The 13,272-nt window shown below is 34.4% G+C and overlaps 1 protein-coding gene and 1 long non-coding RNA gene across 2 annotated transcripts in view; both read right to left on the bottom strand.

The window, feature by feature from the left end:
* Nucleotides 1-13,272, bottom strand: part of LOC140517312 (uncharacterized) — a 66,564-nt gene that overhangs the window by 24,032 nt on the left and 29,260 nt on the right. Inside the window, exon 2 of the long non-coding RNA XR_011971541.1 lies at nt 4,462-4,617. This is a non-coding gene — a long non-coding RNA (uncharacterized lncRNA). The remainder of the gene's footprint in view (nt 1-4,461; nt 4,618-13,272) is intronic.
* Nucleotides 182-4,082, bottom strand: LOC140517311 (olfactory receptor 13A1-like). Its single transcript, XM_072628450.1, has one exon. It carries the CDS (start codon nt 4,047-4,049, stop codon nt 3,120-3,122), a length of 930 nt encoding a protein of 309 aa, XP_072484551.1. The 5' UTR covers nt 4,050-4,082; the 3' UTR covers nt 182-3,119.

Here is a 13,272-nt window from a genome sequence, read left to right as displayed (position 1 = left end):
GGAAGGGGTGTTAGAAGGGAGAGCAGGTTGGGGGAAACCATAATCAGAATGCACAGTGTTTTGGGGTGGGGGGAGGGGAGAGATAGGGAGAAAATCTGGAACTGAAAATTTTGTGGAAATGAATGTTGAAAACTAAAAATAAATAAACAAATATTTTAGAAAATAGGCAAGATTTGACAACTTTCATAATAAAAAAAAAAGAAAATAAGAATTTAGAAAAAAATGTCATTGGATGAATAGGTACTAAATATTGAAACAAGTTCATTATTCCTTTCAGCAAAATGCAGTTACTCTTTAACTGTTTTAATAAAGTCTATTTCTCTGATGCCTTTACTGATTTATATTTGACACCCCCAGTTTTCTCTGTTCATCTGAGGAACAATGGATGTTACTCTAAGTCTTTATCTCAAATGTACATAAGTCTCTCTGTTTCACTTATATTTATTGGGAAAAGTACTTTTAAAAACATTTGCTTTCTAATTAATTCTTCTAACTTCTTTTATAGGTGAATTTATTGTGAGTGTGCTCATAGCTATAATGGTTTACTCCTCTCTTTTTTATTCTCTTGTACTTTTCCTTTTCTATACTCTTTTATTCCTGTTTCTTTAAAGTTATTTCTCTTTTCTCCTTTTAGCCTTTACCTTACAATCCTCTCTCCAAGCTTAAGGTTTGTTTTATTTAAAAAGTAATAACCTCTAGAATATGTCTTCTTGATTTTGTTTCTAATTTACCTCTTCTTTTTTTTTAATTTGTTCAGTTGAATATATTCATATACTAAACTCTGTGTGTGTCCTGCTCTCTTTTGAGCAGTTTAGATTAACTTATGTCTACTTGTAAAGGTTGATTGCCTTGACAAAAATCCCATTTTTCTCCCATCTCCCCTTGGTATGTATTCTCTAACCACCTTTTTTCTCTTTTTTATTACATCGTCAAAACAAAACTATTTGTCAGTCTTTTCCTAGTTGACTTCTGATATGACCCCTGTGATCATAAGGTTCCAAAAGAAATTTTTTAACATTCTCTTTCATCTCCATTAGAATATAAAAGTTCTTTGTGTATATTTCAAAGTTTCTTTTCAGTTCTGTTGTTTTCAAGAATAATTGACAATCTATTTCATTCAAAGGACATTTTTGGTCATAAGATGTATACCCAGTTTTAATGGACAAAACATTTTTCGTTATAGACCTTTGTATTTTGCCTCATAGAATACTTCATTACATGTTTTCCATTTCTTTGAAGGAATAGCTACTAATTTAATTCAATCTTGGTTGTGGTTCTTCAATATTTTAATTCTTTCTGGTTGGTTGCAATTTTTTTTTCTTTTCTCTGGATGCTCTGGATACTGGCAATAATATATCTAGGAATTTTAAATTTGGGGTTTATTTTAGGAGATCACCAGTGTATTATTTTTATTTCCAATTTTCCTACTTATCATTTTCATATATTTGCCAATTGTAAAAGCTCATTTCCCAAAATATGATATGCAAGTTCCTCTTTTTTTGTTTTTTGTTATGAAGGTCAGGTCATCCTATTGTTACCTGGCTCAAGAAACACAGGTAAGATTTATAAAATAAGGGCAACATTCTTAAGAATCCCAATACTCACACTGTAACTGTGAGTTAAAACAAATGTTGCAAACACCTCCACCCCCAACCCCACAATGGAGAGCTTACCCCTATTAGTTTTCTTTGTTAAATATCTATAAATCTCAAAAGGGAATTTATGATGCACTGGCAAATTTTTGGCAAACTTTACCCAATATGTTTTCAGGTATCTCACCTTGATCTATCTTCTAAGTCTATCAAATCTGTTATCAAATATCTTACAGTTTTTCTTGATTTCATATTGATTCCTAGAAGCGTTAATTTGCAAAATTCTGATTTTTAGTGAATTTTGACTAGAGTAGGATTTTATACCACTACTGTTAACTACTGTTTAACTACTGTTAAACTACAAGGTTTTGTTTCCAATTTGCTCCGCTTTTTCCTGAGGACAGCTGGTTGGGTAGAAGGTATAGTACTGCGGTTTTGAATAAGAAAGCCTGGAGTTCAAATCTGGCCTCAAACAATTACTGCATCTATGACCTCATACATACATATATGCTGACCCTCAGCACATCCCTCAACTTCTGTTTTCTCTCTGTTTCCTCAACTACAACATGTGGGTAATCATAGGGTGTATATTTCAGGTTGTTGAGAGTATCAAAGTGCTTAGCATAGTGCCTGGCCCATAGTAGCCAATATAGAAATGCTTATTTCTTTCCCCTCCATAGATCTCATTATTTATAGAATTTTTAAAAAGGGTCATTATTTTGACAAACTCTAATTTTTCTCATAGGCATACATTTTTCTTTGAGCTTCTGTATATGGGGAGGTTATTTTGAATATTTTTCTATTCTGGATTGGTTCTTTGATCATTCCTATCACAATAAAAGTCTTTTTTTTTTCTCATTTGATTGATCATTTTTGTTGCTGAGGTCTCAGGAGTTGAGTTATACATCTCCTTTACTCAGAAATGGAAAGTTGAGGACCTATCGTTCATAATAGTAGCATTTACTTCTCTATTCTTTTTCCATTTCCACAGTCACCAAAATTCTCTAGTAATATCAGCCTTAGTGGAAGTCTTTTCTTTTGGATGAGTAAGGCTTTTCTTTGCTTCCTAGTTAAATAAAAGGAAGTCTTCTTGTGCTGTAAGAAACCTCACTGAAGTCTTTTCAATTGTACCTGAAGTCTATCAGTTCATGATAAAAATTCTAGAGTCTCACCTAATTATTTGACAACAGAATACAGGCAATCACATGATCAAATGAATTATCTCTTAGAATATTTCTTGTCACTAAGTTCTGTTCTGTTTAAACAATGGATCTGACATGATGTGGCACTTTGAAGGTTTCTGAGTCATTCATTGAAACATTGGAACTTTTCCTTCATTAACGTCTTCAGGAAAAAATGTAACCAGGTAGTTTCCTGGTTGACCTAAGAACACATCCTGAGCTCAGGAACATTGCCTACTAGGAGAAATGATATGTAAATTTGCCTAGGGTGTGATACATACAAAATTTTGTTTCAAAGATATTCTCAATCCCATTTTCTAGCTGTATCAGTTTGTCAAATGGTCAATTATTTTCTAAGAAACGGACATAATTTATTGAGTGCTATTTTCACATCCTTGTTTCTCAGGGAGTAGATCAAAGGGTTTAAGGCTGGGGTCACTATGGCATAAATCACTGAGGCTACTTTGCCTTTCTTCAGAGACTGGCCTAAACCAGGAAGAATGTATATATAAATTATAGTGCAATAATACAGGGAAACAACAATAAGGTGGGAGGAACAAGTGGAAAATGCTCTCTTTTTCCCTTCCTTGGTACGGATCTTCAAGATGCTGGAGATGATGAAACCATAGGACACCAGGATGAGCAGGAAATTGAAAATAGCAAAGAACATGTCTGCCACAATTTCCATTACTTTGTTGACATCAGTTGAGGAGCAGGAGAGAGGCAATAATAGAGGAATCTCACAAAAGTAATGATCAATGGTATTGGGACCACAGAATGATAAATGAAGAGTCATGATGATTTGTATTGTTATGTTGACCCCACTGATAGCCCACACTGTAAATGCCATTAGAAAGCAAACTGTCTTGTTCATGATGGTGGTATAGTGGAGGGGCTGGCAGATGGCTGCATACCGATCGAAGGCCATGACGGTAAAAAGCAAGAGCTCTGCCCCCAAGCACCAAGTTAGGAAATATATCTGAGCTAAGCACCCACCATAGGAAATGGTGTTCCTGGTTATTAGGTTCTGAAGTAGCTTAGGTACCACAGTTAGAGTGGAGAGAACATCCAGCAAGGCCAAATTCATAAGGAAAAAGTACATGGGAGTATGGAGGCCTGGATTTAGACTAATTACAGTGATAATGAGTGAGTTACCTGTAAATGCAACCACAAAAAGTCCTAAGAAGAGGCTGAAGATAAGAATCTGAACCTGAGGATTTTCAGAGAAACTTTGTAAGATGAACTCAGTCACTGTGGAATAATTATCTGATGCCATATGAGTCGGTTGTGAAGCTTACTTTTGTGAGTGTTCACCCACAATATCCAACCCACAATAGATAATTTTGTTTACTAAAGAAAATAAAGAAATGTCTGAATTAAAATTTGGCAAATAATAATTATATCATATTATATCATATTACATTATATTATATTATGTTATATTATGTTATGTTTTGTTATGTCAGGTTATATTACTTTACATCATATCACATCATATATCATAAAATATCATATCATATCATATTATATTATGTTAGTTATATGACTTCGGTAAGTCCTTTACTCACTGTATTCAATTATGATCTTCACTTTCATTCAAACACTCAGTTCCTTCATTAATATAGTTCTCTTTCCCTTCTCAGTTCAACATACAGATAAAATGCCATTTCAACTTAAAATTTACTTACTTTTCATAGGTATTGTTCTTTTATGCCTGTCTATGTGGGACCAACTTTCTTTTCAGTTTCTTCTAATCTAATCATACTTGGACAGCTGCTTCAAAAGCATTCATCACTCTTCATCACAGTGGTCTCTTGGAGTGACTGGCAATATCTCTTATCAATCTGCATAACAAAAAGGAATTTTTCAAATATAGTGTAAAATCATTTACTGTGAAGTAATTGCAAATTTGATCTAGATAACTCAGTTTTACCCCCCCAAAATATTCTTGTGCCATTTTGACTCAGGTTGATTAGTTTTCCCCTTTTCCTACTTTTTCTTGGTGATATACTCAATATCAAACATGGTATTGATTAGACATAAAATGAAACTATTGTCTTTCCTGAATACAGGGCCCCATTATCCATGAAATGTTCACATTTCAATTAACATTCTTGACATCACATAGTTACATCTTCAATACAAACTATCTTCTAACAAATGATTAGTTCAAAAAAGGCACCATTTTTCGTATCAACCAAAGAGTAACGGGAATAGGCTTAAAATTACACCGAGGAGGCAAATTTGATCTTGGAAAGTATTTATTAGCTATATAGGTAATTGTGATTGGACAAAACCCATCAGGATAAGGGGTAGTATCCTGTGAAAAATCTGCCAGCTTTTATAGAGATTTTAGTGGAGTTCTTTCTAATCCTTCAGTGAACTCACATAATAACTGACCAGAGTCTACTCACTCTTCTAAGTCTAGGAAATCCTCCCTTTCCAACACTGAATGATGATTGACTACTTGAAGGCTTGAATCCACCAATTTTAGGATTATGACCACAAAATTGAGAGAGGATTTTCCTATTCATCAAATGAACGTTCTAAAATTGTTACCAAAATGTACTTATCACTTGTCCATAAACCTGTATAGCCACTTCCTTCTTCAGATTAGGTTTCATATGGAACAAGACATGTGAAATGATACAGTAGATCACAAACATAGTGTAAGATTATGCTCTCAACCATACCACTGGCCCTGAGTCATATACTGTCTGTGGCAAAACTGCTGATAGTTAGGGCATTTTCCTTATTAACGTGGGAAATTGGTGGGTAAAGAAACTGCCTCTACTTACAGAGTCTGCTGCCTTCCCCCCTACTTTTAGTCTTTGAAAACTGCCTAAAACATTGATTTTCTTATCATCATAGTCCCTGTTTGTGTCCAAGATAAGACTTAAATTCAAGTCTTCTTAGCTTTAAATTCAGAGTTTTACCATTATACCACACAACCTCTCCAAGTGAAAGGAGGTAGAAAGATTCATAGAGCTACATAATTTCAGATCTGGAAAATAACTTGAGAGATCATTAATTTACTACTTTCATTTGAAAAAGAGGGTATTAAACAGGGGAGGAATGTAGCCAACATCTCACAGAAGGTTAGGCTGAGTAGAAATTAAAACAATTAAAATATCCCCATCCCTGTAAAAAGAGAAGATTGGATCTATTGGATCCAATCTATGATTGGATATGATATCAGAACTTATAAATAATCTCTAAGCTCCATTATGTAAGATTCCTGACTTAAATTGTTGCAGCTCACTTATGACAGAACTGGGCATAGATTCTAGATCTATACTCAGTTTACCAAATTTTAATTCAGTGCATTCTAAATGTCTTTGCTGAATGAAATTTAGTATTAACATGATGGTTTCCCTGTTTTGTTTTGCTTTTTCCTCAATAAGGCATGCCTAGAGTTTTTCTTCTCCAGTTAGGATGTAAGATCCTTAATAACAGGGGCTTTGTTTGTTTCTACTTGTCTTTGTATTGTGAGCCCTACATATAGTGTCAGGCATATTGCAATACCTTAAAAAATACTTTTTTACCTTGAATTGGTGACTTGATTTAAATACCTTCTCTTATAGGCAAACACATCAGCTATGGTAGTACCTCTGTACCATTAAGACCACAAAATCAAAACATGTTGATGGGGTTTTAGTTAATGAAAAGATTAGTACAGACTATGTTCCCATTTGAAAATGACAACTTTCCAGTCCTGAATGTTTCTAAGAGTATATCAATGACAAGTCCTTCCTCACTGACTAGTAAATTCTAGTTCCCTTCCTGTTCTACCTTAAAACACCCCCCCACACACACATTCGCACATCACCCTCTGTCTTCATAATTCCTGTCCCCAAAGTCCCAAAATATTAGCAGTTAATTGAGAAGTGAGATTAGATACTTGAGCAAATATTTGAAATTAACAAGTCAAATGACTTTCCAAGACAATGAGTTTTTCACACAAAGGAGTAGGTTGCTTTGGTGTCACCCTCTCTGATGAAGCAATGCAAATAGGAGGGGGAGAGGGTCGGCCCGGTAATAATTGATATTTTTTCTCACTTCTCATCTCTCATTCCTCATCCTTCCTTTGTGATCCCTGTCTCTTGATCCATCTCTTGCTATTTTCCCCACCAAAGGAAACCAAAGAAATTAGTTAAAAGGAAGTGTTGTAGATTTAGAAGTGTAGAAGGGCCCACTCTAGTATTCTGGTAGCTGATAGATTGAAAGAAACTGTTTTAGAACCTTCTTGAACAAAAATTAGGAGTGAAAAGTTAACCATTCTCTATTAAAGCATCCTAAGAAAGATGCGACAGAAAGTTTCTGGCACTCTAAGGTTATTTCTCTGCTAATAAAAACAATTAAAATTTTGAAGGAAGTTATATGCCTGTATAAAGCATGGTTTTGTTCATCATTCATTTTCATCCTCACACTTTTCTACAAAAGATGGGACAGATGTAATTATCTTCACTTTGGAAATGAGAGATCAGGCTTGCAAAGTTCAATCAATTTTTCTGACAAGGGAAACAATTAGTGGCAAAGCTAGATCCTTCTTATTCTAATTTCTAATAAGATCTGTTTCAAATCTTACCAGATCTAATCAGATTTAATCAACTATAATTCAAATTATATCTTTCTTTTTCTAAGCTCAACTCTATTTACACTATGTCAGGCTGTCTTTCTTGAAATAAAGGGTTTAAACCTTGACAAGACTGTATAATCCCAATGAGGGTAATCCCTTAACTGCAAGGCATTAATCACTATTACCTTACCTAAGCTAGATAATTTTTTACAAAATAATACTAGTAGTGTATAAATGTAATATTTAAATCCAAAAATGTGCTATGACTTTATATAAATATATAAGTAGAAATGCATTACAAATTTATATGCAATATTAATGTATATATACATCTAGAACATTATTATAATATATTATGTTATAATATATCCAGTTCTATCTTATTCTGTTCTGTTGAATTATAATGTGTATCTGAATAAAAGAAATTACCAAATTTTTAAGGAGGAGCATATAGAACTTGCACTTTATACCAATGCTACATTAAAAAATATCATATTTATTGATTTCAAAATGTTGGAAGTTTTCTATGTATAATTACAATGACTTTATATACAATAAGTGAGGCAGTGCAGAATGGTACACAGAATGCTGGCCTCACTCTCAGGAAGACCTGGATTTAAGTTCTACCTCTAACACATACTTGTTTAGTACACTAGGCAACTAGGACAGCAAGGTACAACAGGTGGCAAGCTACATTAGTGTAGTGAATTTCCATACTAAATGCTCCCTACTGTCATGAAATTATTGGTCTAGACAATAGTACAATTATTTGTATTGGTAGCAGCAATAGTGGTAGCAGCAGCAGCAGCAGCAGCAGCAGCAGCAGCAGCAGTAGTAGTAGTAGTAGTAGCAGTAGTAGTGGTAGTACTAGTAAGAGCAGCAACAGCAGCAGGAGCAGTAGTACCAGTGGGGTAGTGGTGGTAATATCAAATAATGACTAAAGAAATGCCTGGTAATAAAGTATTCCCTGAACCTGATTCTTTCATTCAATCACAGACTTTAAGGTGGAATTTTAAAAGCAAAAACAGAAATAACCCTTTTCATTTTTGTCAACAATCACATCATTTTCTATTTTATTGAAAATTCTGTCTCTGTCTCTATCTCTTCTATCTCCAGCTCTCTGTCTCTCTGTCTCTCTGTCTCTCTCTCTCTGTCTCTGTCTCTCTGTCTCTCTCTCTCTCTCTGTCTCTGTCTCTCTCTCTCTCTCTCTCAGTCTCTCTCTATCTCTAATTCTTCCTTTTGACAATTTACATAGATATAAAGAGATTTATCATAGAAATATAAACAAATTTAAATTTTAAACAGACTTTTTTTTCCTTCCCAGCACTTCAGGAAATTTTTTTTTTCATCTTATAAGAAAGGAAGCATTATTTCTCATTTGTTAGCAAACTTACACTTTCCTGCTGGAAGGGAATAACTGGAAGACTCTTTTATTCTAGAAAACCTTCCATGCTCCATAATCTGTGTATTCATTGGTCTACAGGTAGGAATCGGACAGGGATCCAGTTATGACTGATTAGCCCTTTTCTAAAGGTGAGCTAGAGATAGCCCTGGGAAATTCTGTTGTCTTAGCCCCTAGAGGAGCAATTAAACTATGACTTCACTTGGACTATGTTGACACTATGCCACTGTAATTCCATTTAAAAAAAATGCAAGTGCCAAGTACTTAGGTTTTCAATATATTAAGAACAAAATGTGACTGATGTCTGGGGGTGTATTTCTCCCCTAGTGAATTAATAAAATGAATTGACCATAATATGATGTTGGAGTCTTAAACAGACAAGTCTCTAAGATGTACCAGCAGAACTAACATATATTATGAGTTTGTAATACCTGAGAAATAAAACAAAAACATGATTGAATATAACAGCAACAATAAAAACCAGAATCTACGGATTCCCTAAAAAAACTAATAGGCCCCCAAAAGCTTACAAGTGGGGCTTTAAAAACTTCTACAAAGCTCCATGCTACAAATGCAAACCTCAAACCTTCTTTGAAAATTTAAGAAATCTGTTCTGAAAGTGGAGCATCAGTAGAGATAGAAATGTTGCCTAGAAATACCTGAATATAATTTCAAATTGTAAGTGCTCAAGAACAAAACTTTTAATAGATATTTCCAGATCAAGTATTGAAATCTCCAAAATATTTGAAAGAAAAGTTTCAAAACATGGAGATGGGACCCATAAGAGATTAAAACCACGTGACATAAGGGTTATGTGAATGTCATCTATATCATCCTATCAACTCATTGAAAAAAACTTTTTCTTACCTCTTTCATGAGAGATCATTTGCCCCATTCCATTTCTACCTTTCTCCTCCCAACATATTTCTCTCTCACATTATAATCTTATTTTTTAGATATGATCCCTTCCTATACAGTGAATCCCAAGAGAATCATATGTTCTAATAGTATTATTCAATTACAAAAGGCATTCACTGTATCTGCTTGCACCAACGTCTATAACATATTAAATATGAAAGAAGAATAAGAACCTATTGCCTTGAACATTTCTATCTACATTCCATTAAGAGAGCTAACAACTCCCCTTGACCCAGCAATATCAGTACTAGGACTGCATCCCCAAGAGATCATAAAAAGGGAAAGGGTCCCACACGTATAAAAATATTTATAGCAGCACTGTTTTTATAGCTGCCAAAAACTGGAAGTGAAGGGGATGCCCATCAATTGGAGAATGGCTAAATAAATTATGGTATATGAATGTAATGGAGTACTATTGTGCCATAAGAAATGATGAACAAGAAGACTTCAGAGAAGCCTGGAAGGACTTATATGATCTGATGCTGAGTGAAAGGAGCAGAACCAGGAGAACTTTGTGCACAGCAACAACCACAGTGTGCGAGAGTTTTTTCTGGTAAACTTGGAACTTCGTAATAATGCAAGAACTTATCATAAAAAAAAAAAATCCCAATGGTGGTTTTCTAGGGCAAAAGGCCTTCCACACTCAGAGAAAGAAATATGGAAGTCATTCACAGAATGTAGCAGATCATGTTTGTGTGTGTGTGTGTTTTTGTGTATTATGTTTTGATTTGTTATGATTTCTTCCATTTATTTTAGTTCGACGACATAGCATGACTATAGTGAAAACATACTCAATTGGAAAGTATATGTAGAACCTATACAGAATTGTATGCTGTTGTGGAAAAGTGGGAGGTAGGTGTAGGGGGGATAAATCTTAATTTTATGGTAGTGATTGTAGAACATTAAAAAATAATGATAAAATTAAATTAAATTAAAAAAATAAACTACTTTCACATATATAAAAAAAGATAGCAACTTTCGATTAGATAAAAGCCTTATGTTTTCCTTATATTTTGTTTAGTCATTTTCAGTGGCATTCAATTCTTTCTGACCCCTTTTGGGATTTTCTTGGCAAAGATAACAGAGGAATTTGACATTTTCTTCTCTGGATTGTTTTCTAGATGAAGGACGAGCCAAAGAAAGTTAAAAAATTTACTCATGGTCATACAGCTATTGAGTGTCTTAGGCCTGAATTTGAACTTATGAAGATGAGTATTCCTGATTCCAAGTCCAGTGCTCTATCCACTTTGCCATCTAGCTGCTTAAACCTGATATATGTGTAGCAAAATTAAAATGCATCAGCAATATGTGGATAACGCAATGAGATGGTTAGAGTAGAATGCTCTCTTCTCCCCAGTGGTGTCTGAATTTTAATGATACTATAGACAATGAACACACAAGATACCAAAGTAAGCAGGAAACTTACAATCTCAAAGAAGGCATCTGCCAAGACAGTAGTTGCATTATTTATACAGGAAGAAAAGCATGAGATCAATAAGAGTGTAAGGGCAGGGAATTTTACAGAAGATTAGCAATAGCATTGGGGTCATAATGGGAAAGTTTCATTATCAGAAGAGCACTTACTGAATAAATAAAGGCACAAATGTAAAATCTTTGACACTAAGAAAATATAGAGGATTTTTAGTAATCATGCTTTTTCATGTCTGAGAAAAGAAGCACTTCCAATGATGCGGACTATGTGAAGAAGTAGAGAAGGATCGTATATGCTTGACTTTAAAGCACAACTGTGCCTGTGTGTGTGGATGCTGGGGTGTCTTTGTTGCAAATGAAGTTTATTGTCTTTATCGAGACATTGTGTGTCCACAAACAATAACAAAACAAAAATCTCAGTCACCTATTTGCTAAGTGATCCTGGGAAAATCATATTTTCTCAAACTCGTTTTTAAATTCTTTGAAAAGAAGAAAACATTTATTTCATCAATCTCATGGGACTGTCAGAAGTGTCATATGAGAAAAATCATTCTAATCGGCAATCCTTTTTTTCTGAGGTCAAGTAACCTTGCAATGAAAGTAATAGGTCCCATTTTATCAGTGGAAAAATGAGGCAGAGAGATGGTCAGTAGCATGCATTAAGCTACCCAGTAATTGTGTTATAAAGCTTGGAATCTTTTACAATGTTATATCTCCATATTCAGAAAAATTTCCACTCTCCCAGGTTCTCTACTTTAAAATATGAAAATGACTTTTTATTTTTCTTTCTTTTCTTTTTTGTATTTAAAGTTTTCAACATTCATTTCCACAAAATTTTGAGTTCCAATTATTTCCCCATCTCTCTCCTTCTCCCATCCCAAAACTCCTTGCATTTTGATTACCCCTTCCACCAATGTGCCCTCCCTCCTAACACCCCGTCCTTCCCTTTTCCCCATCTTCTTTTTTGGCCTGTAGGGCAAGATAAATTTCTATGTCCCATTACCGGTATTTATTGTTTCCCAGTTGTATGCAAAAACAATTCTCAATATTTGTTCCTAAAACTTTGTGTTCCAAATTCTCTTCCTTCCTCCCTCCCCAGCCATTCTCACTGAGAAGGCTAACAATTGAATGTACACTGTATATGTGTGGTCTTGTAAATGACTTCTATAATAGTCATATTGTGTAAGACTAGCCAAATTTCCTTCCATCCTATCCTGCCCCCCATTTCTTCTTTTCTCTCTTTTGACCATGTCCCAAGAGTGTTTGCTTCTAATTGTTCCCTTCTCCCATATGCCCTCCCTTCCATCATCCCCTCTATCGTGATTATACCCTTCTCCCCTACTTTCCAGTAACGTAAGATACATTTTTATACCAAATTGAGTGTGCATGTTATTCCTTCCTTGAGGCAAATGTGATGAGAGTAAGATTCACTTTTTCCCTCTCACCTCCCCACTTTTCGCCTTCTTTGAAAAAAACTTTTTCTTACCTCTTTCATGAGAGATCATTTGGCCCATTCCATTTCTACCTTTCTCCTCCCAACATATTCCTCTCTCACACTGTAATCTTATTTTTTAGGTATGATCCCTTCCTATTTAACTCACCCTGTGTTCTCTGTCTCTAATTCTCTCTCTTTCTGTATATACATATATATATACACATAAATGTGTATGTGTATATATATGTATATGTGCACACATATATACATACATACATCTATATGTATATGTATGTGTCATCTATATGTATATGTGTGAATAATCCCTCCAAATACCCAGATACTGAGAAAGGCTTCAAGAGTTGCAAATATTATCTTTTCATATAGAAATATAAACATTTCAACTTTAGTAAATCCCTCATGATTTCTCTTTCCTGTTTATCTTTTCATGCTTCTCTTGATTCTTGTGTGTGAAAGTCAAATTTTCTTTTCAGCTCTGGTCTTTTCATCAAGAGTACTTGCAAGTCCTCTATTTCACTGAATGACCATTTTTTCCCTTGAAGTATTATACTCATTTTTGCTGGGTAGGTGATTCCTGGTTTTAATCCTAGTTCCTTTGACTTCTGGATTATCATATGCCATGCCCTTCGATCCCTTAACGTAGAAGTTGCTAAATCTTGTTTTTATCCTGATTATATTTTTACAATACTTGATTTTTTTTCTTTCTATCTGCT

This window comes from Notamacropus eugenii, chromosome 1, assembly GCF_028372415.1.
Source record: "Notamacropus eugenii isolate mMacEug1 chromosome 1, mMacEug1.pri_v2, whole genome shotgun sequence".
Classification (NCBI taxonomy): Eukaryota; Metazoa; Chordata; class Mammalia; order Diprotodontia; family Macropodidae; genus Notamacropus; species Notamacropus eugenii.
Note: the sequence above shows the minus strand (reverse complement) of the source record. Positions and strands in the feature narration are given on the sequence as shown.